General features: G+C 50.0%; 8 protein-coding genes across 8 annotated transcripts; 5 read left to right on the plus strand and 3 right to left on the minus strand.

Moving 5' to 3' along the window:
* Positions 1-68: 68 nt before the first annotated feature.
* On the minus strand, positions 69-1,734 carry IAR55_001928 (deoxyhypusine hydroxylase; the record flags this gene model as incomplete). The annotated part of the gene is made up of 6 exons (XM_066945049.1): positions 69-206; positions 270-410; positions 519-666; positions 800-1,000; positions 1,150-1,447; positions 1,584-1,734. 6 exons carry the CDS (start codon positions 1,732-1,734, stop codon positions 69-71), a joined length of 1,077 nt encoding a protein of 358 aa, XP_066804972.1.
* A 305-nt stretch (positions 1,735-2,039) lies between these two features.
* IAR55_001929 (uncharacterized protein) lies at positions 2,040-4,541 on the plus strand (the record flags this gene model as incomplete). Its single annotated transcript, XM_066945050.1, has 6 exons — positions 2,040-2,796; positions 2,855-3,234; positions 3,298-3,412; positions 3,475-3,734; positions 3,816-4,319; positions 4,413-4,541. The coding sequence occupies 6 exons, from the start codon at positions 2,040-2,042 to the stop codon at positions 4,539-4,541; spliced, it is 2,145 nt and encodes a 714-aa protein (XP_066804973.1).
* Positions 4,542-4,715: 174 nt separating this feature from the next.
* On the minus strand, positions 4,716-6,782 carry IAR55_001930 (uncharacterized protein; the record flags this gene model as incomplete). The annotated part of the gene is made up of 8 exons (XM_066945051.1): positions 4,716-4,761; positions 4,831-4,947; positions 5,039-5,532; positions 5,594-5,653; positions 5,712-5,927; positions 6,079-6,300; positions 6,512-6,628; positions 6,744-6,782. The coding sequence occupies 8 exons, from the start codon at positions 6,780-6,782 to the stop codon at positions 4,716-4,718; spliced, it is 1,311 nt and encodes a 436-aa protein (XP_066804974.1).
* A 1,267-nt stretch (positions 6,783-8,049) lies between these two features.
* On the minus strand, positions 8,050-10,424 carry IAR55_001931 (uncharacterized protein; the record flags this gene model as incomplete). Its single annotated transcript, XM_066945052.1, has 4 exons — positions 8,050-8,094; positions 8,148-8,841; positions 8,894-10,299; positions 10,359-10,424. The coding sequence occupies 4 exons, from the start codon at positions 10,422-10,424 to the stop codon at positions 8,050-8,052; spliced, it is 2,211 nt and encodes a 736-aa protein (XP_066804975.1).
* A 316-nt stretch (positions 10,425-10,740) lies between these two features.
* Positions 10,741-11,298, plus strand: IAR55_001932 (uncharacterized protein; the record flags this gene model as incomplete). Its single annotated transcript, XM_066945053.1, has 3 exons — positions 10,741-10,886; positions 10,945-11,115; positions 11,181-11,298. 3 exons carry the CDS (start codon positions 10,741-10,743, stop codon positions 11,296-11,298), a joined length of 435 nt encoding a protein of 144 aa, XP_066804976.1.
* A 2,767-nt stretch (positions 11,299-14,065) lies between these two features.
* IAR55_001933 (uncharacterized protein) lies at positions 14,066-16,364 on the plus strand (the record flags this gene model as incomplete). Its single annotated transcript, XM_066945054.1, has 9 exons — positions 14,066-14,504; positions 14,573-14,789; positions 14,853-14,990; positions 15,050-15,282; positions 15,335-15,353; positions 15,411-15,450; positions 15,510-15,528; positions 15,586-16,008; positions 16,069-16,364. 9 exons carry the CDS (start codon positions 14,066-14,068, stop codon positions 16,362-16,364), a joined length of 1,824 nt encoding a protein of 607 aa, XP_066804977.1.
* Positions 16,365-16,523: 159 nt separating this feature from the next.
* On the plus strand, positions 16,524-18,139 carry IAR55_001934 (uncharacterized protein; the record flags this gene model as incomplete). The annotated part of the gene is made up of 6 exons (XM_066945055.1): positions 16,524-16,782; positions 16,847-17,007; positions 17,077-17,245; positions 17,298-17,440; positions 17,503-17,579; positions 17,638-18,139. The coding sequence occupies 6 exons, from the start codon at positions 16,524-16,526 to the stop codon at positions 18,137-18,139; spliced, it is 1,311 nt and encodes a 436-aa protein (XP_066804978.1).
* Positions 18,140-18,636: 497 nt separating this feature from the next.
* On the plus strand, positions 18,637-25,053 carry IAR55_001935 (uncharacterized protein; the record flags this gene model as incomplete). The annotated part of the gene is made up of 31 exons (XM_066945056.1): positions 18,637-18,930; positions 18,981-19,505; positions 19,567-19,777; positions 19,838-19,990; positions 20,052-20,073; positions 20,118-20,172; positions 20,237-20,420; positions 20,474-20,587; positions 20,644-20,726; positions 20,849-20,910; positions 20,958-21,107; positions 21,155-21,171; positions 21,303-21,496; positions 21,549-21,866; positions 21,920-22,751; positions 22,808-22,822; positions 22,879-22,925; positions 22,979-23,034; positions 23,094-23,198; positions 23,278-23,360; positions 23,415-23,552; positions 23,603-23,630; positions 23,695-23,738; positions 23,792-23,940; positions 24,003-24,117; positions 24,175-24,288; positions 24,348-24,461; positions 24,517-24,606; positions 24,662-24,683; positions 24,750-24,842; positions 24,903-25,053. The coding sequence occupies 31 exons, from the start codon at positions 18,637-18,639 to the stop codon at positions 25,051-25,053; spliced, it is 4,578 nt and encodes a 1,525-aa protein (XP_066804979.1).
* Between the last annotated feature and the right edge of the window lie 264 nt (positions 25,054-25,317).

Consider the following 25,317-nt stretch of genomic DNA (forward strand, 5'->3'; position numbering starts at 1 on the left):
AGCGAGTGTATAAACAGCAGCTATGCCAGTGTGAATGAGGAGACTATGTGATCACGAACACGTCTCTACTACGCCTTGACTCCCACAGACGCTGCTGCAATAGCAGCCGCAGCCGATCGTTCCATACCCGTCGTATTGGCTTTACCGGAAGACGGTTCGACGGACAACGAGTCAAGAGGATTGAACTGATCCGTCGAATTCTCGTACTGAATAAGGTATATTCCAATTAGTTCAAGCGATTCACGAGAAGCCAACGACGGACGACTGACCTCCCACATGTCGATCGCTACCTGACAAGATTCACGGACAACGATAGGAGCGGATTCTTTCACGGCCCATTCCCGAAGAACGGCAAGGACACCTCCGTGAGGTAATCGTTGATCTACAGGCAGAGTATCTTGGTCTTCCCCCTATATCACCGGTATCGATTCAATCAGCATTGACCTTACATCTCCACATTCTTCGAACGGCGCGGTTTGGAAGATAAAGTCCGAGAGAAAGACGTGGACAGCACTCACCTCAACACCGTCTGAAGCGATGCCTCCCAACGCTTCGGCAGCTTCGTGTCGGACCATATCGTCTTCGACAGGATCTCTTAATCGAGAGAGGAGAGAAGGGATTGAATATGAAGATGAAAGTTGGCCGAAGATGTATGCGATTTCATGCCTGCGTGAGCGAAACAATAAATCAGCCATCGGAACGAGATCCAGCATACATTCTCCAACAGCCAGAGGTCCATCGACAGCGGGATGCAAACTCAAAGCATTGCTGCGAAGGTACGAAGCAAATTCACACTTACCTGAACAGAGCACTGCCATCTCCGAAGCCATCAGCCAAAGCTTCGACAGCCTCCTTCGAGCCCGCTCCGAAATCTCGCAGGGCGAACATGGCTCGATATCGTTCGAAAAGAGGCAAAGAAGGGTTGAGCATCTCTGTTCGCAGAGTCGAGATCTCAGAAGACGGAGCTGATGGAGCAGGATCGATGGTAGGGAAGTCCGGGCTATGAAAAGAATTACTGTCAGTTTATGTTTTCGTAAGGAGTACATGCAGGGGTTTCGAGGCGTTAAAATGGCGTCTGATTGGGGCAGTACAGGACATGGAGCTCCTTGGAGGGATGGGATTTGTTGTCAAGCCAGAAGCACTACTCACTTCTGTTTTCTCGCTTTCCCTTCGGGAGAATTATCGAACTCGATTTTCCCCACCGCGATCTCACATGTCTCCCTCACTTCTCTACTCGGATCATTCAGATACCTCTTCAACACATCCAGCCCTTCCTCGGCGCTCAATGCTCCGAGAGCTTCTGCTGCTTCGTGTCGGACCATCGAGCAGTGTTCGCCGGTTGGGTTGATGAGGACGTTCGAGAGGACGGGGAGGGCTCGGAGGTTGCCCAATTGACCGAGGACGTAGGCCAGCTCGTGTTTGAGTAGAGGGGAAGGGTCGGCGAGGCCTATGACAAGGATTGATTTAGACAGTGTCAGTCCCGTGGTAGTGCAATACCGCCAGATCGTGGATTGCCGATAGTGCAACCCGGGCTCGTGGAGCAATGACATATGCAGGACAAATTAGCGAAAGATCCGACTTACCTTCCGCTACGATATCGACGACCTCATCTCCACCTACAGCCTTGAGCATGAACAGCGCTCTGAACCTCTCATGCAGCGGTGTCGAACCAGAAGTGTTGAGCAGAGTCGCTCGAAGTGCGTCGAGTTGTTCGGGAGTGACCTGGACTGACATCGTTACAGCTGTCCTACAGTTTTGCTGCTGCTGTTGTTGTTGTTGTTGAATGTCTTCAAGAGGTTGAAAAAGGAAAGCGGACAATTTTGTAAAATCCATTCCTTGCGTCTTGGCTTTCCTAATCTGATTACACGTGGCATTTGACACAAAGCGGGGTCCCACGGTTATTCGCCACCCAATCATTGCTCATTTGCCGGAGATGCATTTTCTAGTCTACTTTTTGTTCATAGATCTTCTCTTTGCTATCCTCACTGTTCATCACGCCGACCAAAGAGGTTATGCCCAACCCTCGTCCGCTGACCAAAATGTCATCCTCTTTACCCATTCATCGACTCCCTCTTCCATCTGCCACGCTGCAGACCTTTCTCCCTCGACTTCCTCTTTCCGATCAACCTTCATCGCAAAGACGATCGACGACGTTCAAACCGTCTTCAGAGGGAGTATGGGCAAGAGTCAACCCCCTCTGGGCACCTTGGCCTTTACGTCTGACCAAGGAGGAAGTCCTGGAGATGGGTGTAGACGTGGATCAGGGGGAACAGGTCAATGTAGAAGACGTCTTGAGGAGGTGGGATCCGGTGGAGGTCCAAGACAACGATGGACAGGAGAATGGGAATGGATTGAAAGTGATGAGCTCTGCTCATCGACTCAAGTGCGAACCAATCTTACTGGGAGTATCACCTTCGGCATTGGAAGATTCGTTACCGCATCTGAACGTAGGCGATGCTGTCAGTGTCTGTAATCGTGGTGACGAGCCGGCAAACACAGAGACGACAGATGGAGAAGCGAGAGAGATATTCACAGACATCTTATCGGGCCGAAAAGTTCTGTCATCGGACGATTCAACCTACGGACCTTGGTCGACCAGATATTGCGGACATCAATTCGGAGTATGGGCAGGTCAGCTGGGCGACGGAAGGGCCATCTCTATCCTCGAGACGGAAAGCGAAAAAGCGGGTAGACAGGAAATTCAATTGAAAGGGGCAGGCAGAACACCGTTCTCAAGGACAGCAGATGGACTTGCAGTGCTTAGGAGTGGAGTGAGAGAATTCCTAGGATGTGAAGGTGCGTCGACCGTTCTGTCCGATTTGTTCGGTTGCATGCGCTGACTTGAAATATTCAGCTGTCGCCGCTCTAGGGATCCCTACCACTCGATCACTTGCTCTTCTCACTACGCCTTTCCCTAACCTCCCCGTCGCGAGGGAAAATGGCCCGGAGCCGACTTCATTACTGTGCCGACTTGCGCCCTCATTCATTCGGATCGGACATTTCGAAGCACTTAATCCCGGTAAAGATGCTAGGAATATGCGTCAATTCTACATGGGAGGTAGGGGCTGGCTGGACGATCAGTCTGAAGGGGAGAACGAAGAGGGGAATCTGGAAGGATTGAGAAGCCTGGCAGAGTGGGTCAAGGGAGATATCATGGGGATGAAGGAGGCTACATACCAGGATTGGGTAGAAGAGGTCATCAAGAAGAACGCAGAAATGATCGCCAAGTGGCAGGTGAGTTTGGCTCGACTCGCTCGAGTAGTGGATGAACAATTCTGATCAAGAGAATCCACATAGGTTCACGGCTACATGAACGGAGTCATCAATACCGACAACGTGACCCTGATCGGCGCAACCATCGATTACGGACCGTACGCTTTCATGGACGTTTACGACGAGAACCACATTTGCAGTATGTCGCAATCCTGTTTGTAGCTTGATGTATCTGTTGCTGATACTCATGTGTACTTTCAGACCACTCCGATCCGTCAGGTCTATACTCGTACCGTAATCAACCTTCCCGAATTCTCTTTGCCCTTGATAAGCTGGTCTCAGCTTTGGCACCAGTAATCGGCTACGACGCGATCCATTCATCTGTTCCTGCGGGGTATAGCAATGGGGCCAGCAAGGCAGAGATCACGAAATGGGAGAAGAAGGCTGCGGAGATTATGCAGGGATGGGAACGAAGGTTCGGAGAGATACAGAAAGATGGAGAGAGGAAGGGCTGGCTGAAGGTAAGTTCGTTGCATATGACAAAGCATATATCGAGTCAGTCATCCGGAAGCAGTGGTCTTACTGGTGTGTCTCTACGCTAGCGATTCGGATTGAAAACCGAACAAAGGTCCGATAGTCGAGATATAATTTACGACTACCTGTCTCTTCTTCACGCCCATTCCTTAGACTTCCACACCTCCTTCCGGCAATTATCATCGTTCAATCCGACTCGAGCATACGAACCGACCTATATAGCAGAGTTCACGAGCAACTTCGTCCGATCTTGCTCGACCTCGTTGCCTTCCGATGCGTCAGAGGCTGCCGAAAGGGCGATTTCTTCCTGGCTGAAAGTGTACGCTGCGCGAATCCAACTAGAGGAAGAAGTCTCTGCTTGGAATGAAGCCGGATCAAACAGAGAGAAAGAGATGAAAAGTGTCAATCCTCGATTCGTGCTTCGACAATGGGTGTTGGAAGAAGTGATAGAGAAGATGGAAAAGAGTCTGATGGGAGCTTATACCTCGATAGAAGCGAAGGAAGAAGTGGACGAGAAAAAGGTACAGGAAGGGATCAAAGACGCCAGGAAATATCTGGCAAAGATCCTAGATGTAAGCATTCATGAAATTTCTTCTGTGCCCATCTTTCGTCATCTTCTTCTCAATGTCCGTGCAGCTGACCCTCGTCCGTGCGCTGTCGTACAGATGTCAACACGTCCATTTGAACCCTGGGGCGAATGCGAGAGTTCATCAGAAAGCATAGAGGAAGAGGCGAGGTTGTGCGGATTGGGCAAGAAAGAGATGCTGGGTTTCCAGTGTAGTTGTTCCAGTTGAGTCGCATATCTGCTTCCTTGGTCATACACTACCAGGCAACCTACCAACGAGGGAGGGACGGAGAAGTGCTGTCGGTGGTTGATGGAATTCACATGACATATCTTGTAGCGATAGAAAAGGCACGTCTGCATCATTGTACTTCATCATCCCGACTACTAAAGCCACTAGATCGGTCTACACCACTCGACGCTTTGCAGGTGATCTGGATCGTTCTTTGCTACTGTTGAACGGTCGAACGAAACCTGTCAGTCGTGACTCGTTGCGATCCTGAGCTGAAAACAGCACTCACTCATATCGCCTGTCTCTGTCCCGATGACCATCCCTATCTCTTTCCCTCTCACCATCCCTGTCCCTATACCTGTCCCTATCACGTCTGTCTCGATCACGATCGTCGTATCTGCTGCTCCTAGATGAATTCGAACAACGATTAGTAGATGGCATTCACAGTTTACACATCTTTCTGAGAGACACCATCGACTTTGATATATTCGACTCACCTGTCTCGATCATCCCTATCGCTCCTATGCCTACTCTCCCTTTCCCTCTCTCTGTCTCGATCACTTCTTCCACTCTCCCTTTCCCTCTCCCGATATCCCGATCCACGTTCTCGCTCTCGCTCGCTACTACCTCTCCTCTCCCTAAGATCCTCGACCAACTCTCCTGCTTCTCGCTTCACCTTATCCCCATGACCAACCAGAGGCATCTCCTCAGCAGGAGGGACTTTACTATGATGGGGAGTATGGGGCACATCTCCTGCAGGAGGTGGTGGAGGAGCGAGAGTGGACCTTGGACCTGCTGGAGCGGTGGGTGGAGCACTTGCAGGTGCAGGGGAAGGGATGGCCGGTGCGGAGGGTGTAGGAGTAGCTTCAGCATCAGCGGCAGGAGCGTTTTCGTCCCCTTTCGGTGGGACGATGGGCCATGGTCGACCAGTCATTCGGGCTTCCGCAAACATTGCGAGTAATTTACGGAGCTCGTGATATCCCAAATGGAGCTGTATTCATCATCAGCGATATGTCCCCTTCTCAGTGCTGTGGCTGGTATGCTATACTTACCTTACCACCGAAATGATCGGCGAGACGTTTGTCCGAATCCAAAACGGAGAGCATAGCGCCCTACGAGAAGTGTCAACAGATTGTTCGGGAGGGCGGACTTGGCACGGTGTTCACTCACACAAGTCTCACAGACTCTCAGTTTCTGATGTCCACTAGCACCCGCATTCTCATTGAGATGAGTCAACTCTTTCTCCTTGTCCGTCTTGAGCTGTTTCAAGGCGTCCACAGCGGCGAGTTTCTCCATTGATTCCTCGACTTTTCCGGCTTCTCCGAGAGATTCTATTTCTTCCGTTCCGCCTTGGATAGACAGTTCGATTTCTCCAATTTCACGCATCTGTTTGGTCGAGGAGCAGTGAAGCAATGCAGACGAGGAGGAAATGGTGACGGGAAGGTGAAGTATAGAGTGAAGAAATCGGCAAGGGAGACATCAAACAGAAATGATCAACATCGCAAGCTGCTAGATCTCTCCCAGCACACCCACTCACCAGATCGACAGTTTTCCTATTCTCCTCGGGAGTCTTTTCCAACTTCCTCTGACTCGCTCTGATCCTTCGATCCACATCATCGACGATCCCGTAGAGATTGTTCTCGTGTTCTTGTCGGTATGCTTGGATTCGAGGGTCGTGGGGGTGCTGAGTTGCGTGTTCTCGGAACTGCTGGAGGATTCGGTCGGAATGCACTTTGGGGCATGGGCCGAGGTCCATTTTCTGTACAAGCACAAGAGAAGGCGAGGACAGCAGAGAAGAGGACGCCGACCACGCAAGTCAGAGAAGGATGATCGTCGCGCATGACGTCGGGGATCAGAGATGAGTTGATGATACGACAGAGGTTGATGACAGAAGGGCGGAGCACATGAGTTACTTTCATCAGCATCACTGTTTTTCGCCATAATTCGTCCAGGCAGAACCGCGCACTTACCGTGTTTCCGAAGATCAAGTGAGGACACGTCCCGAACAGAAAGTTCCTGCAAACCTTCTCATTCCACCAATCAAGTTGAACAGGCTGTATACCCATCGCTTCAGGGCCCATCATTTGCTGCGAAAAGCACACCAAGTATATCGTCAGTCATTTATTTTCGCCTTGTCAACCGCAGACTGGAAGGCACGCTGTGAAAAGGAAGGGCAGGGGTAGATACGCAAGTTGAGCTCACCTCGAGCAGCCTTCGCTGCGCTTCTGCCATTCGTCCCATCTTAAACTGCTTGTCGTATGTAGATGATGAGGTGGGTCAAAGGAATGTGTACAAGTATCAGTCCAGTGAAGACTGACAACGCTACCAAAGGAAAGAGCGAACAAGCTGTTGTGTTGGGGAACAAATAAGTTTCACTTGGTCAAGCAGAAAGAGTGTGGCAATTGGGAAGGAATCCTTCCTTCTGGACTTTCGCCTCCAGGAATCTGGGCAGTCAATCAATCACGTCGCCCGTATGTGTCTTCCTGTAGTCCTCAACGTTTGCGACAGTCAGTCACAGGAAGACTAGATGGTGATATGGCAAGATATGAGAGACCCCAGGTCAACCTCTGCCCGGCCTCCCCTTCGAACCCTCCCGATACACCTTCGACTTTGTCCCTCAACTCCGCTTCAGCACTTCCTCCCTTCTCAAATACTTTTCCCTTCTTATCATCACCAGGCTCACGTTCCGCGTCCACTTTCCCTTCTTCTCATCTCTGGTCCTCGCATCCCCATCCGAGATCTCATTCTCCCAGACCATCATATGCGCTTCAATCAGCCACTCCACCTCCTACATCTGCTTCTCTCTCTGTAGCTTCGTTCTCGTCCACTCCGCCAGCATCCCCGTCTCTATCCGCCAGATCCGATAGCGATATATCCTTTTCATTCGAAGTACGTAGACTTCCATCCTCCCACACTCACTTTCACTACGTATCTCCACCACTTATGCTTTCTCTGATCGTTTGGCTGGGTAAACCGCCATCTCAGGAACCGAGTCCCCTCGTGGGATATGTGAGATCGATAATTGTCGGGAACGCTGTTCTTGGTATGTCGATTTGACAGATTGCGAAACGATCCCAGGAGACCCATGCTGGCCCAAATGCCCGACACAACATTGTGAGGGATGTAGAACGTCAGTGAGATGGAACATGATGTTACGAGGGTGGGGAGGAACTGATGTTCAGACGGGGACTCGTCATGCGGACGATGAGGGGATCGATGATGAGAGCACTGTGAATACAGATCGAGAGTAGGTTCAAGGAGCGTGGGCCGAGTAATATTTTTGGAGATCATCTTGGTGTCATATTTGTCCCACATGAGGAGGCGTCCCATACGCCTTTTAATTGATAGATAGCGAGACCAGTCTCACATGGTCGGTAGGGGTCTCATATAAAGTTACAGATCGCTTGAACCGATTGAAGTCATATTGCCTCAATTCCGTCTCGAGTTATCTTTCTACATCTGTTCATGCATAGAAACTGCTTTTTCCTACTCTATCCCAGCTACGATTCTAAACCAACAGCAGTGAGTTTAGTGTCGCCTCTGTCGCCACGATCTGTAGAAGACATGTGTCAGCGTACATCCTCGGTAAGCAGACAAGTGACCTACCTCAAGAGCCTGCTGGACCTCCAATTTTCTCCTCGCCTCTCTCAGCCAATCGCTCGCCAGCTTTCCGGGCCATCCCTTCAAGCTGTTCACTTCTCGCGCAGCACCGTCCAAATCCTTTTCTGACAGGCACCACTCGGCTCTAGCCAGAACTGCGTTGACGTTATCACCCTCCACAGCACCGGGTTGAGGTCGGAAGAGGATTTTGGAAAGACCCGCGCTGGCAAGGTGAGAAACAACGCTTGCCTCTTCGGGAGCAGGGACAAGAGAAGAAGAGTGGATTCGAGGCGCGACAACGTTAGAGAACCAAGACGAGAGAGCGGTGAATGATTTGACACCGGTCTGAGGGATACCGGATCGTTCGAGTTGTGAGAGGGCAGTGGTGATCACGCTGTGTTTCTCCTCAGAAACGGGAGCAAGGCCCTTCAACGCACGCAGCTCATCGTCGAATGATTTGTCGCCAGCATCGGCCTTGTGCTGCACAGCACGAAGGGCAGACCAGACCTTGTGAAGTCGAAGGTTGTCATCAAGGGATGCTGAGTTGTCAAGGGTAATTCGCTCGAGCTGTTTCAATGACGTAGTAAGAGTGTCAAGCTTGGCCAATCGGCCGCCTCGCTCGGTCTCCACCTGGGTCTTAATCGACCTAAGCCATCGTCGCTGAAGCTCGATACCCTGAGAAACGACCTCTTCTCGAAGCCTATGCCAGAACAGTTAGTGATCGATCCCAGTCGATGTTACCAAGCACCTACCTTTGCTCGATGCCCTGCCTCTGTGACTCCAACTCGCCCTCCAATTCTTTCCTCCAGTCTTCGACCAAGCCTTGTCTCTCACTCTCCCAACTCTGTTTCAAGCCCTTCTCAGATTTTGTTCGCTCTTCCTCCTTGCCCTTCAACAATGCTTCAAATTCTTTGGTCTTCTCCCCTACAGTTTTCTCAAGCTTCTCCTTTTCAGCCTTCTTCACTTCTTGCAATCGCGAATTGAGGGCAGTCAAATCATCCTGAGCCCTGCTCAAAATACCGGTGGCATCTGGACTGAGGGCCTGAGATGGTGTTGAGAGTGACGAAGTGAGAGAGTCAATCGTGGAAGCGAGTTGGGAAATGATAGGTTCTTCGGCTGCAAATTCCTTGACCTTGGGGCCAAGGAGGGGCAGAGTCGGCTTAACCTCTTCAACCTGATTTTCAACCTTCTCTTTCGCGGCGCTAGGAGGAGGAGCCAAGTAATAACCGGGAGGAGGTTCAAACCCGAGAGGAAGAGGGGGACCTGTGTAGAGAGTTTTGCCTTCATACGAAGGTTTTTGAGGCTTAACAGTCTCCGGCTTCAATTCTCTGGGACGTTGGGTGTCGGGAGAGACTCGAGGGCCGGGAATGGGTGTGACAGCATCCTTGACGTCGTGCGCAATCTTCTCTACCTTCTTCTCGGCTTGATCAAACTTCTTCTCGGTCTGACCCAAAGCCTTCTCCGCTTCCCTCACGATACCCTCAACACCCTCAGAGAAGTTGAATGGAATGTCCACGGTAGCCTCCTGGACTTTTTCCTTGGCTTCTCCGGCGAGCTCCTTGATCTTCTCCTCGGCTTGGTGGGTTTTGGCAATGGCGGCTTTCTTGTACTCTTCCGCTTTCTCAGCAACCCGTTGAGCCGTAGTAGGCTTTCCGACAACAGCGTCCTTCACCTCGACGACTTTCTCCTTCACCTGTCCAGGAACCTTGGCAGCCTCTTTTCTGACCTCTCCGATCTTTCTCTCGATCTGCTGAGTCTTGGTTTCCTCCTGTTGTCCGGTAACATACCTGTATCCGTCGACAGCTTTTTGACTGATCACACCGAGACCGAGACCGTTGTCGTCGATGTAGTCGGCAACAACCTCAGCACCGGGGAAGTTGGCTGTGAAGAACTCTCTGTAGGCCTCGGAATGAGAAGAAATGTAGCCTGACAGCGGGTAGAAGATGAGAACACCGACAGTGGTGTAGATGAGGAAACGTCGGAACGGTCGTCTGGGTTTTCGAGGTGGGATAGGGGTGGCCAGGGTCGAAGAGCCAGGTGTGACGGGTCGGACAGTGGTGGTGACTACGACTGGTCGAGTAGGGGTCGCACTAGCGAGAGGAGGCGGATTAGGAGGGAGCGATGAGCTGAGGGGAGGTGGAGGGGGGGTAGCGAGCAGCTGAATGACGTAGAGTCAGTAGGAGTGAAGCTTGCGAGAAGAGAGCAACAGCAACTCACTCTGCGGTGAGGGAGGAGCGTCGAGCGAGCAGCTCTTGACCGAGCGAGACGCAGCTGACCGTACATCTTCTTTGGGGGGCGTCCGGCGTGGGTGGGATTATGGAACAAGCAAGCAATCGAATGCTGTTCTACAACAATGTTCGAGGTGGGTTCAAAGTCGTCATTGTACGACGATATCCGCTACTCTACTTGGCTCAAGCACCCGGAGCCTTTCGGCGTTACATGTATTTCCGTATCACCCAGGACCACCATGCAAGAGTGTGGCATCGCACCGTGGGAAACTTCCCGCCGGTGAAGCTTAAGCTTAAGCTGCTACTCCTTTTTGCTCTCGTTTAATCACCTTTTGGAACAACAACGACGTCGATATATCGCTCACAACAAGATGTCCACGATATCAGATGACATAGTCACTTCTTCAAATGGCTTGGGATACACATCGGCCTCTGCCACCCATCCGGAGACCATGGTGAAACCTCCAGCAGCGCCTTCGACTGGCGAGGATACGATTGAAATACGCTTAGAATTCGGGTTGGTTGCTCTGGGTTTGTTCAATCCGCTTGAATCACGACTGACAGGTCCCCTCCAGCGGTGGACTACACTTGCTGTTCTCTTCCAAGCCGAAACACGCAATCCGACTACCTCGCTTTGTTCCCGGATCCAGCTCAGCACAACCGACGAATATGCGATATCTCGTGAAATGGATGAAGGAGAACTTGCTCAGTGAAAGAGAAGAAATGTTCGGCGATGGGGATGGAGTGTGAGCCTTTCCCTTGTCCCTTGGGTGCTCGCGAAAGGGAAGCTGACGCGGCCTCGGCTACGTAGACGCCCGGGGATACTGGTACTAGTGAATGATGCCGATTGGGAATTGGAAGGCGAACTGGAGTATGAGCTAAGAGATCGAGATGAGATCGTCTTCATCTCCACTCTGCATGGTGGATAGGTATGTCCAATGAAATGTACTCGCTCTTATTCAGAGCTGACCGTCGTCGCAGGAATCAGGTCAAGGCCGACTACATAAAATAGATACCCTAGCATCGATACCGTCATACCTATACCACTAACATCGTTGTTTGACCCACGACTTATGCACCGTTTGTTTCACTGTCATCCCACGCCGAACCTTTATTCTCTTACCTACTCGACAAAGTATACTGAAGCTCGCGTTGCTAGCAGCTCAGATGACGCGAGCACCGCAAAGGAGCATTCAACATGACCGGGAATATAGTCCAAGGCCACTGCAAAATAAAGGAGGTCTACTTGCTTATCTGACCACGTTCTTCAATCCTTATCATGTCGGTCATCAGTCTATGGAAGATCAGCCAGCTCCATCGTTAGTCCTCAAGGGATATTACCAGGAGGTTGACCATTCTCAACCCCGACCGAACACGTCTTTTGCTGCCGGTCATTCTGCGGCCGCAAACATGAAAGGGATCGGAGCAGTGAGGGGCTTGACCATCGCTGACCAGCATATACACAATAGGTTCGTTTTTTCTCGATCGCATACTTTGAATCGCCTTTCGAAGTCCGTTACAGACCTCAAAAAGCATATATAAGTGAGAAGAGTCATCAGATTGCGAACATGCCCCGAAAGCTGCAACACACCGCTGGAACTCGCTCATCTACGCAACACCATATCGCAGCGCATCATGACTCATATCTACACAGCTCAGCAGTTTTCAGCACCACCTGGGTCTGTATTGCCCACCAAATATGGCATGTGCTCTGGCACTGTCCCCTGCGAATCTCACCCTGCTCCGCCTTCGCTGAACAACACTGCTTCCGTGATCAGTACGATTGTGGTCGACTCCCAGATCCCTCTTGACCAGAATCGCGACCATGTCACATTTGTCCGGACAGTCGTTCCTGGGTCTACAGACGACCGGATTGCAAACGAGTTTCTCACGCAGCTGGAAGGTCGTTCACACGCAAAGGCAGGTCAGTTATGGTCCCGAAATCACTCCAGGAGCAGAGAAAGTGTCAGCATTGATCACCCATGTGGCACTGATCATGGCGGTGAAAGCTTCGAACGGGAGAATTTCGAGTGGGTCAGACAGAGACAACCAAACCTGTACGGCTCGGTTGAGCTGAATCAAGTTGGGAACAAGGTATTTGAGGGCATTACAGGGGTGAATCTGGAGAGTGCTGTTTCCGGGTGCAAAGACAATGGAAGAGTTTTTGCTTAGAGCATTAATGAAAGCAATTCCATAATGTCTTGCTGTTATCAAACATCAACAAGTTGCTTCCCTCATGCGTACCCCTTATTCTCTGCAAGATCCTCGGTAGGGAAAGAGTTAGTAAGGGTGGCAACAGATATGAAAGACCGCCTTTGTAGAACATGTTTTGATCCTTTTCCCCGAGGATCAAATTATCATAAGTTACATCTTGACCTCACCACTCCTCTCAGTCAATCTCAAGACATCCTGTACGATCCTTTCAGGCGTGATCCTTTGTGTCAATGAGCCTTCTTTGCTTTGGAAGGGGTAGTAGTGTACAGTGTCACAACACACACACACTCACATATATGTACCAAACTCCTACCTTGATTTCAATATCCAATTTCTTAACTTCCAAGTTATAGTCTTTTCCCCCACTCATTGAGTGTTGCCCTTGTTTTGACAGAAACGTCACATTCAATCTACAGAACTCCTTGCACCTATTTCAGCTAATCATTCCCACCTTCTCTCTATCCAAAATGTCAGAACTGATGTGGTACAAAGATCATCCAGAACGTGATTACACCAACATCAATGATAGTGGTAGCAACAGTGCAGATACCGATCCAAGCAAATACATTGATACAATTGACCTGCCAGACGGACATTACCCTGTGTATGTGGTTTCCGTCTCTGAATGGACGATATCAGAGGCTGGACCTGTACTCATGCGCACAGCCACTGTGGAGCTGAACTCTAACAGATCCCTCAAATATTCAGATCTGTCAGATGAACAGAGAAAAGTATGGGCTGAAGGTCACAGATTCAATGATGAGTTGACTGCCAGACTGCAGAAGGAGAGACTGTATTTGAAGCAGACCTGCAAGGAATTTGGGACAGCATCCTCTTTGAGAGACTTGGAGGGAATGTCCGCCTCAGAGCTGAGGTTGGAGTCTGGAGACAGGTATCAAAGTGTTGGACATATACTGGTGGACCTTGAAGAAGACTCAAGCAATGTACCCGGGGGTCATCCCAAAGATATGGCCTCTCATCTTGATCTCAATGTCATCAGTGTCAGAAGGAACCCAGCTGCTGGAGAAGAAGGACAACATTCAGTGATATGCCTAGATTGTGGAGAGCCAATTCCTTGGTTCTGATGGAACTTGCAGTCGAGTAATGAATGCACAATTAAATCACTATGCCCTTCTCCCGTGCCCGCCGCAGACTGCGGATGATGCCGACTGTTGGCGGTGACATCCGGATTCCAGCGGCCGTTAGATCGTTCGGCATCATCTTCCTCTGCGAGATTGGTTGCTTCGGATATGACCGACCTGCCGTCACGCGCCGGGTTCCGAATTCATGGCGTTCAAACGTTCTGGTAGCAAATTATCAATCGAATTTTCGCGAGCAGCAAGGGGTGCGTGACGGTCGGGGGTCTAGACTGCTGATGTGATCTCTGACGACTTGTTCTTGGACGTGGTCTGGGTTCCGTCGCACTCACACCTACTTGTGGTGATAGCTCACCTGTCTCGTTGAGAAATCTTCCTCGCCATCATGAACGAGCACGCAAAAATCCTTCTTGGCACTCCCCTGTCGATCTCATCCAGCTCTACGATGGCTGCTGTCGAACAAGATCCGCTCAGACCTGTCACAAGTGCGGGACCACTTCGTTCAGATATACTGGATTCATCCCTCTCTTCCGCACGTTCGTCCTCTTCCATCACAATCGCTGCAGATGACCTCCCTCGACCACCTTATCCCGGTAAGGGAACGATCGACGAACCGTATCTCGTCGATTTCCTGCCAAATGACCAGACCAACCCATATAATTGGAGTAACATGTATCGATGGGGAATCACAGGGCTAATAGGTGTCGCGACGCTGTGTCCGCCTTTTGCAAGTGTGTCCTATTCGTCGACGATCGGAGAGGTCACTCAGGCTTTTGGTATCAGTAGAGAGCTCGCTATAGCGGGTATATCGTTTTTCATAACAGGTGCGTTCGCAGTCCGTACTCCGAATCACTGTTTCCTTCCAAGCGCCAACACTGATGTAAGACGATAGGATTCGGTCTTGGACCTCTGATCTGGGCACCCATATCAGAGATATGGGGTAGAAATATCGCTTTCATCGCCTCTTATCCCGCTTTTTGTATCTTCACGCTCGGCACAGCTCTCAGCCACAACACGGTAGCTCTTATGGTCACTCGACTCTTCGCTGGAGCCTTCGGCAGCTCCCCACTGACGAATGCTGGCGCACAAATAGGAGATATGTGGGGAGTGTGAGTAATGCGATCGTTTGATCGAGCAAGCTTCTGCATCCAGGCTGATAGTAGCCATCGTAGTCATGAGAGAGCGGTAGCGACCAGTGTTTTCTCGCTGGCCCCTTTCCTTGGTCCAGTACTTGGCCCTATTGTAGGAGGATACGTGACAGAAAGATGCGGTTACCGATGGGTCTATTGGATCACATTTATCTACGCTAGGTCAGTCTCGCTTTTGCCACTGTGCCAAGAAGATGTCCAGCTAAACTGTCTGGACACAGCGTCATGACCGTTGCCACTATTCTTATCGTGCCAGAAACGTATGCTCCGACCATCCTGAGGAAGAAAGCTCGTCAACTCCAGGCAGCGTCAGAAGCAGAAGGAAGAAATGAGGTCTTCATCGCCAAATATGACAGAATCAAGAAGACAAAGGTGGAGATCATCAAAATCGGCTTGACTAGACCTTTCCAGCTCTTGTTCACGGAGTTGATCGTCGGATGTCTGGCTATTTATGGTGAGTCACCTGTCTCTCTGTATCTTTGCCTGTTATTGACTTTGACGTGTAGGTGCACTCATCTACGGAATGTACGTGGAGTCCTGCCAAATGAATGATTGGTCGTACTGACCTACCTACAAATGTAGCTTGTATCTATTCTTCACCGCGTTCCCCATCGTCTTCCAGGTTAGTCACCACTGTCAAAATCCTTAGTATGCATGCTGACACACTTGCCTGGTCCACAGGAAGTTCGAGGCTGGACAGGTGTGTCGCACTTCCGTTCAATTGGGAACCGTTTAGCAGATGCTAATCTTCTCTCAGTCGGTGAAGGAGGTCTCGCCTTCCTTGGCATGGGCGTTGGTCTCATTCTCGGCAATATCATCAACCCCCTTGGCAATATTTGGTACCGAAGAGCTTCCACCAACGGTCGTACTGCTCCACCTGAAGCTCGACTGCCTATGTGCTGCATCGGTGCCGTGCTCGCTCCCATCGGATTGTTTTGGTTCGCTTGGACTTCTGCTCCTCCCGTACATTGGATCGTCCCAATTGTCGGATGTATACCTTTCGGTCTCGCCTTCCTGTTGATCTTTACATCGATAACCAACTACACGATCGACAGTTATAGTCTGTATGCGGCTAGTGCGTTAGCGGCTCAAGCCGTACTCAGGTGTATGTTTGGTGCCGTGTTCCCTCTTTTCGCTAGCCAGCTGTACGGTACTTTGGGCCTGCATTGGGCTGGAACGCGTGAGTGTGACTTGTTCTTTGTTTGCCTCCCACAAGCAATGACTACTGACATTGTCGCAGTCATTGCGTTCTTGTCGTTGGTATGCGTACCCATGCCTTTCCTGTTCTACAAATATGGTGCTTTCCTTCGCCGAAAATCGAGATACGCACCTTCATCACCTGTATCACTCGAGGAACGAGAGAAGGAGACGCCAGAGCAGATTGTAGACGAGCAGAAAGACGAATTGAGAAAAGTGAAGACGAGACCAGACGAGGCATTGGAGCCTGAATGGGCTGGCGATGCCGGAGAACATGCTAGGGAGGGCGGGGAGGTGATCAGGGGAGGGAATGGTCGGGATCTTGAGAAGGGAATCTAAGCTGGAAGTAGGACCGTCGATAGAACCAACGCATCGAGCAGCTATCAGCTAAAAATCTGTATCTCGATATGCACAATAATCATTGAGGAAGGTGCCACCTCGTTCATCCATGACCATGGGTGCCACCGGACGCAGGATGACGGAAGCAAAAAGTCGGACATGACTTGGTCCACTTTTGAAGCTCGTATAGACCTCAGACTCATCATTACCGATCCTCGCCTGGTCTCTCTCTTGTATAGTCCAGACAACGCTCAGAATAACGTCGACATGACAGCTCCTCCAATCTTGCTACACGCCTCGCCGCCTCTCGAGCCGCTTCCCGCATCCGATGCCGAAAGTCTATACTATGCGTCCCTCTTACAACTAGCTTGTCCTGGACGATGGGCACTGACCACTGGCGAGTGGGGTGCAAATGGTGGTGAGTGGACTTGAGCTCTCCGTCTGCATGAACATGGTTCGCTTACTCAGCGGTACTTATGCAGGCAAACTACCCTATGTCACACATCTGGATCACCAACTCCGTCCCAGTCATCTTTCTTCATTACCGTCATTTCTGGATCCCGACTCGATTCTATCCCAAGAGGAGAAGATGGACGCATTATGTTGGAAGGCTTATATCGAGCAGAACCTAATAGATCTAGTGGTACGTCGATGGTCGAATGACTGTTCAGAGGGGCTCATTTTCTCACTTGTTCTGTCAATGGTTTTGCAGAATCACACATTCTTTTCTTTACCGCCTAATTATCCAGAAACATTGGCGAAAGTGCAATTCCGGGATCTAGCCTTTCCTAAGAATCAATACATACCACAAAGATTGAGAAGTATCGTCAGATCGAGGTTACAATATGTTGGATTATGGGGTCTAGGCGGTCTCAACGATGGTGAGCCTGTCAGGTTGCCAAGACAAACGACCTGAACTGATCTTTGTGATAGGCGATGCGGCCGACGAAGATAGAAAGAAGTTGGAGGATGCTTTCGTCGTTGGACCTGCAGGGACGATGGCTCCTCGAGCTTGGAGCGGATGGAGAGCGGGACGAGATATGGAATCAAGAAGAAGAAGATGGGGCGAACAGGAGGTGAGTTCGTACCTCTGCCCAGCACCAGCATGGACAGCTTGATGTTGACCCTGGTCATTCAGTTGGACAAGCGTGTAAAAGGAGTTCTTGATCCTATAGCTCGACGCTTAGGGGAACAAACCTACTTCTTTGGTGACAGGTACGTGTTCTTTTGTCCTTCCGTGTTTCATAATCCTTATATGTTAGCACATTCATAGACCAACCACCTTGGATTTGGCTCTTTTCGCTCAACTCACTTTCATCCTCTCACCCACTCTTCCCAACCCCCTTCTTTCTGACACACTACGTTTATCCTATCCATCCCTGACCGCCCATCACGATCGACTGCTCGCCGTGCTCTTCCCTCACTCGTCATGGTCTGCTGTCCCGTGTGCACCTCGACCACCAGTCACGCAATCCTCATACCTCGACAGTGTCAAGTCTTGGTGGTCATCTCAACCTACCGATAAGAAAGTGAAGGAGACGAAGACAACGAAAGAAAAGCAGTTTGAAAGGGGGAGATGGCTCTGGTTCGCAGGGGCTACAGTTGCTATGATCTCATATCTGCTTGCCAGCGGTATGGTACAGGTAGAGTTTGGTGGGAATGACGGCGAATGGGAAGCGGAAGAGGAGGACGAGGACGAGGACGAGGAGGAAGAAGAAGACGAAGCTGTAGTGGTAGTGGAGGAGGAGAGCGAGTACGACCAAAGGGAAGATTGAATGATCCCTCGTCGCATCTTTACATACGTGTTTTGCATAGCCTCTTTGCATAGCTTCCAGCGCAACAGACAGATCAACATAAGCTTCTCTCACAAATTTGAGCGACATGAACCGACAATCTCGTATCTATCGCCACCGCGACTTATTTTTGGCTTCTGCCCTCCACTTTCGCCTCCACGCATTGTCATCAGCATCAAGTGGAAGACCGTGCATATCTCTGATGTTGGTGACGTCGAATGCTTCTCACGCTATCTCGCCGTGAGCCGCGACAAAGTCCTCTGATGTCGCAATACGTGGAACGAGGATCACAGCGATGTTCTCATGAGAAGTCCATCAGCTCAAAGGAGGATTCCACGTAGCATCATCTGCCGCACAAAGGAGGTCTGAAGGTATGTGAACCATGTCTTCAACAGTACATATGCAGAGAGGTGATGTTGATCTGATCACAACACGTCTTACCCCATCAGGCGTATCAAATTGCTGCCAGACGTTTCAACATGCCCATCTCAGTCTCTCCTTCGGAGACGGAGACTCTTCTCCAACCTGAGTTACGCTGGGACAGCTCGGATCAACGCGAGAAAGACAGGCCTGTCCAGCTCGACACATTCAGGCGCAACGTCAGATCATGCAAAGCCCTACTAGGTCTTGCTTTACCCCTCACCCTCGTCCTCGAGGCTGCGCGTTTCATATTGGGGTTGACGCAACTGCCAGATGAAAGGGAGGAGGATCATATGCGCAGGTTGTGCCAGCACGGTCAATTGTGGATGGATATAGTGGGAGTGACTGCCCTAGTGAGCGTCGATATTGGCGTTTTACACCTTTTGTACTGACTAATGCTCAGGTCACTATCTCTTTCCTCTTCTTCGCTACCCTGATCCATCCCATCGCCATCAAAGGCTCTCCACGCCTGCCCGAATTGCTCAACCTTGACCTTCACCGAACCCTTTGCCAATCGTCCTTCGTGACCTTGCTCGCCATAATTATCCTACATCCTCTCCCTGGCATCATCTATACTGTCATCACCCACATCTCATCACCGAGCATACCCTCCTCTTACTCGACTACCGTGTATCGTCTTCGGACTGCTTCGCTACTGATCTCCCTCTTCGCTGTGGGATGTATGCGTCGTGGCCCAAAACTATATTACCCGCCGCCTAAAATTGGAACCGGATTCGGCTTAAATGAGGAGAAAAACGAGGACGACGAAGTGGTCATCAAGCTGACTCCGGCGGAAGACGAGAATGAGCCTCTCCCGTCGGCGATCACAATCGATGGTCAAGATGCGGACGATATTCCGCCCAATCATAAGAGCAACGTCTTTGATTATGCCAATTGCTCGATGTTGGACTTCGTATTTCTCAGCTACGTGAGATTTTCGAGTGTACATCCAGATTCTTGAAGACGAACAATACTGACTGGCCTGACAGATTGCTCCATTAGCTCGCGCCTCCATGAAGAAGGAAAGCTTATCACAATCAGACCTACCTCTGATTGAAGAACAGACACGAGACAACTTCGTCCCAGCAACGATGTTCTCAGCTGAGCACAAACAAGATCACCTCCTCCCGTCGGGCAAGGTTACGAATTGGACTCTATTGAAGACTCTTTGGTCGGGTAGAGGTCCTATCGTATTCATCAGTGAGTATCTGATCTGACTCCGGGATGATAGGACTTGACCAAGATTGGCTGTCATCACAGCTTTCATCCTTGAGATGTTCAGAAACCTCGTCAGCTTCGTACAGATTGGAGCCATGCACGAGATCATCCAGTCGTTCAACCAGCCTCCAGGATCAGATAAAAGCCATGCTTACTTGATGTGTTGGGGCCTGCTATTCGGTCAATCGGTAGAGGGTAAGTCTCGCCCTCAACATTGCTATGGCTGGTTTCTAACTTCCGTATATATCGACACTAGTATTGCTTGCCGCATACTGCGCGTAAGTGAACTTAGAATGTGTGGAATTGACGTGCTCTGCCTCAGCGTCCGAGAAAATTACATGCTACACATTCCGGTCTTGATGACCGTGCGATCCATGGTGAGATCTTCGTGACCCGACGAGCACGCGGCTATCTCTGCTGACTCTCTTTTGTCCATGGTAGCTCTTCGCAAAGATCCTTCGTACAACCGATGCAAAAGCTATGGAAGCCCATAATGTCAAAGACAACGACAAAGACAGTAGCAGTAAAGGTCGAAGTCAAGTCATGAATTTGCTCACCATTGATGCGGGAATCGTGGCCTCCTTGGCCAATTACACATGGGGTTTCGCCAATGGTCTGATCACATGTAGGTTGGGTTCTAGTCTCATTAAGCAAATTGAAACACTGACTACCGATCAGTGATGATCGCTATCGGCGCACTGTACTCCATGCTTGGGATCAGTGCCTTTGTCGGTATCGCTTGTATACCTTTAAGCACGCCTATGTCGTCTTGGATCGGAAAATATATCTACCGTGAGCTCCAGCTGGTACTTGGATCTGGCTATTCTCTGACACATGAGTGTACACAGAGTGTGATGTAGCTTGGGCACGAGCTCGCGATGCGAGAACAGGAGCTTTAAAAGAGTTTCTAATGGGGATCAAGGTCATCAAAGTGAGTTGGCTGACTTTCATGTTGATCTGAGAGTGTGATCAATGGCTATCGACACGGTCTCGCAAACAGTCTCAATCTCAGAGGGACACGGCTTCATGTTCGGCACTAGCTGACATGCTTAGTTGAACGCTTTCGAACCTTACTTCTTGCACAGGATCCGCCAGTTGCGACTTGATGAGGTCAAGTGGGTTTAATCCAGTCACATTTGCTATGACCGCTGACTTGGGACAGATGGCAGCGGTGGCGATATACTCTCGGAACATTTTACAACATTGTCTTTGAGCAACTGCCACTTCTGGCTATGTTGGTCACGTTCACTGTTCACACAAAGATCATGCATCGAAAACTTGATCCGGCCACCGCTTTCGTAGCTCTGAACATGTGAGTGTTCCCGTGACAACACCGAGCCGTACTGACCATTCATGCAGTTTCAACCGTGTGAAGGGTAAGCGGAATACAGCCAGCACGTAGCTAATGCCGATCCAGACGGTCTGGGCACGTTTCCTGCGCTCTTTCAGGCATTACTATCATGCAAAGTCTCCTTCGATCGACTTACACGTTACCTCAATCAACCAGAAATCGACGAAGAACGTTGGGAAAATGTCTCGAACAAGATTGTCTGCGAGAATGCTACGATCAGCTGGCCATCAGTCGATGAGCAAGGGAGTGTCGACCAAGCTACTTTCAGGTTGACCGACGTCGATTTTGAAGTGCCTGAGGGGAGGTTGACTTTGTTATGCGGACCTCTAGGGTCAGGCAAGACACTGCTAGTAAGCTTGTGCCGATCGCTCAACAAAGAGTACCGCTAACATGATATGGTAGTTGCGAGCTTTCCTGGGCGAAGCTAAAGTCCAGAAAGGAGCCGTACTCGCACCCCGATCTTTACCTGACGCGATTCCTCTACATCCTGAACATAACCGGACTGGTTGGACGACCGAGGAGTGGATGACAGATTCTGTCTCATATGCACCGCAACAAAGCTTCATCCGGCATGGCACTATTAAAGACAACATACTCTTTGGTCAACCTCTTTGGCGAGATAGATATCGGGAGGCCCTGAGGCAGTCTGGCTTGCTGCCAGACCTGGAGATTCTAGGTGACGGCGATCTGACAGAAGTAGGAGAAAATGGAGTAACTCTTGTGAGTATCTGGTCCATGAGATTGGCAATCGCGAATTGACGGACACAACTCAGAGTGGTGGACAAAAGGCTAGGGTCAATTTGGCAAGATGCCTATACTCTCGGGCCAAGACCGTCTACCTAGACGATATTCTATCGGCAGTCGATGCTCATACCAGCCGATTCTTGTACCAGGAATGTCTTCAGGGCAGTCTTCTCAAAGACCGTACCATTGTTCTTGTCAGTCACCACGTCAGCCTCGTGTTACCGTGCGCAGATTATATCATCTCTCTCACAAAGGATGGTCAAGTCGAACAAGCTTGTCCAGCGAGACAAGCCAAGGTTAGTAGTTTCAGTGAGCTACCAGCACCCGAATCGCCGATCGAGGAAGAAATCGTGACGATGGAGACCACGAAAAAACAATACCAGGAGAGAAACGAAGAGAGCCAGGCTTCAAGACAGCTCTACAAAGCGGAACATAAATCGGTCGGTCAAGTAGGACGGAATCACTACATCATGGTTCTCCGTGCAGCAGGAGGGAAGGGTTATTGGCTTGTTTTCGTCCTCCTATTCTTTCTCGGAAGAACCTTAACCCTAGGTCGCGAGTTCTGGATCAAGCACTGGACTTCTGATCCGGATCCTGCACATATCGATTACAACCTCATGATCTACGCTATCATCCTTTCGCTTTACGTTTTCGTTGGCGCAGGTCAATGGGTCTGGCTTTACGGTGTGGGGAATGTGGGCTTCTATTCTTCTGGTAGCAAGAAGATACATGATATGGTCCTCAAGAGAGTGTTCGAAGCTCCAATCCAGTTCTTCGAGACAACACCACAGGGACGACTTTTAAATATCTTTGGGCAGGATATATGGAGATTAGATTCGTCCACCGCGGATGACTTTGGCAGTGAGTCGTTGTCTCTACGTGTCAAGTACAATGTAACTAACCTGACTACCGTTCAGGATTTGTCATGGAAAGTGAGATCATTGCGATCCGTAGAAGATTAGAAACCCCGCTGATAGCCCATTGAAAGTCCTATTTCTTGGCACATCAGCCGCTGTGGTCTGCTACGAAGCGCCAGTGAGCAGTTCACTGATATCTTACGCAGCTTGGTGTTGACAACCTTGAAATAGATCATCACGGTCGTCTCCTTCGTATTCGGAATACCCCTGTATTGGCTCAGTGGACAGTGAGTCTTCGTCGCTTGCGTCTGACCACTCCTGGAGCAGGCTCTGCTGACTATTTTAGTCTAAACAAACTCCGAGCGGATATCCGCCGCTTGACTTCTGTAGCAGGATCACCACTTTACTCTTTGTACAACGAGGCTATCGATGGCGTTGTCATGATCCGGGCGTAAGTTCACCGACCACTATATGAAGCTTCTCTTCTCCATTTCTCATAGCTTGCTGATCATGGACTCCGTTGCATTCAGATTTGGACAAAATCAACTATTGATGGGTGCCATGAAGATCATCAACAACAGGGAAAGAACAGCTACACTCGCGGATTATGCTGGTCGGTCCTCATATCCCTATCATCGTACTGTCTGTTGACATAAGCTTGATCTAGTATACAATTGGGTCCGAGCTATCATCCGGACTGTCGCTAGTGTTCTCATAGCTCTTACGGGCGCAGTGCTGGTACAGAAAGACATGACCGCAGCGGAAGCGGGGTTGACCCTGAATTTTGCAATGATCGTCTCCCAAGGTGAGCAGGGACTTTACCACGCTGATGTCGATGCTGATGCGTCCATACAGGACTCTTCTATTTGATGGAAATGTACAGGTATGGCCTTTTCACCTCCCGCATCCACCTCAATCGTGCTTTTGCTAATGTACGCCGCGAGAAGTGGTCTCGAACAAACTTTTGTCAGCGCGGAGCGAGTGAATCATTGTGAGTACAAATGATAAACGACCAAATCAACAGACTGACCGGATTAACCGCAGACATCACGATGCCCGATCACGAGTCTGAAGAAGGCGTTGTCCCCTCTCAAGATTGGCCCCGTCAAGGACAGATCAAAGTAAAGAATCTGGACGTAAGATATGCTCCAGATTTGCCAGATGTTCTAAGAGGGGTGTCATTCGATGTGAAAGTAAGTACCTTACGTGGAAAGGAGCCAGACCTGCCGATATTGATGACACCAACTGGAATCAGCCTGGACAACGTGTGGGCCTTGTAGGGGCCACGGGTTCGGGCAAATCCACACTTGCTTTGAGCCTTTTCAGAGCCATCGAGCCACACGGTGGGACAATGCTTATAGATGGCATCGGTATGTGGGCACCCTCCTCAGCATCGGAAGGTATACTGATTGCATCTTGGACTACAGACATAACTACCGTTAAGCTGTACGAGTTGAGAAGCAGATTGAATATGGTGGCGCAAGACGGAATGCTGTGCTCCGGAAGTCTGAGAAATGCATTGGACGTGACCGGGACTAAAGGTAACACCATTTCCTGACTTCATGCGAGGAAGAGAACACATCGACTAAGCATACCGCAGATGATTATGAGATCTACGAAGCGCTTCGCAGAGTCCACCTGTTGTCCGATAGTCTAACGCAGGACGATTTGGACAATAATCCGTTTGCGAATCTGGACACTTACGTGGCGATTGGTAAGTATGCGCAGCATTAACAATAGGAATAGCACAATGTTGATGCAAACTGCAGAGGGATTAAACTTTAGTCAAGGTCAAAGACAACTGCTGTGCTTGGCTAGAGCATTGTTAAAGAAGTCCAGAATCTTGGTGATGGATGAAGGTGTATATCTTCCAGCTTTTCTTGGTGAACGGCTCGCTGACCTGTCTTCTTGTAGCGACGTCCTCTGTCGATTTCGAGTGAGTTGGTCATCAGCTACAACGCTCCGCTTCCATCTATGCAAAGCTGATGTAACGAATTCTCAGGATGGACGCCAAGATCACAGCTACGATCAAAGAATGTTTCGCGGGGACAACGATGCTCGTCATCGCTCATCGCCTCGCCACAATTATGCAATAGTGAGTCTGATCCTATTCACTCTGAATGTCACTGCTTATGGTATGATACATATGTCTCAGCGACCAAGTCTTGGTACTTGACAAAGGACAGATTGTAGAGTCGGGTGCACCAGTCGAACTGATGGAGAACCGAGACTCGGCTTTCCACGCTTTGTGTATGGCTCAAGGGAATGAAGAGTTCGATACACTTCATGCGATGGCGAGGAGTTGACAGATGTGGAGACTGTACTGAAATGGTAGATCGTATACACGAAGTTGAGGGAGCTGGACATTGTAAATAATCTGTGCATACATGCACCGTGATGAGAAGGGAAACACCTGGAAGCACGTTCGTTCACAGCAACAGTCGCAGCGGGATCAATTATCGCCACCCTGCCTCAAAAGTGGTCGTCCTCTCTCTGCGCTAAGAATGAAGACATGAAAATACACACATTCGACGTTCATCTCGCATTCATGCTCTGCTTGTTCCATCGTT

Source organism: Kwoniella newhampshirensis, chromosome 3 (assembly GCF_039105145.1).
Source record: "Kwoniella newhampshirensis strain CBS 13917 chromosome 3, whole genome shotgun sequence".
Taxonomy (NCBI): domain Eukaryota; kingdom Fungi; phylum Basidiomycota; class Tremellomycetes; order Tremellales; family Cryptococcaceae; genus Kwoniella; species Kwoniella newhampshirensis.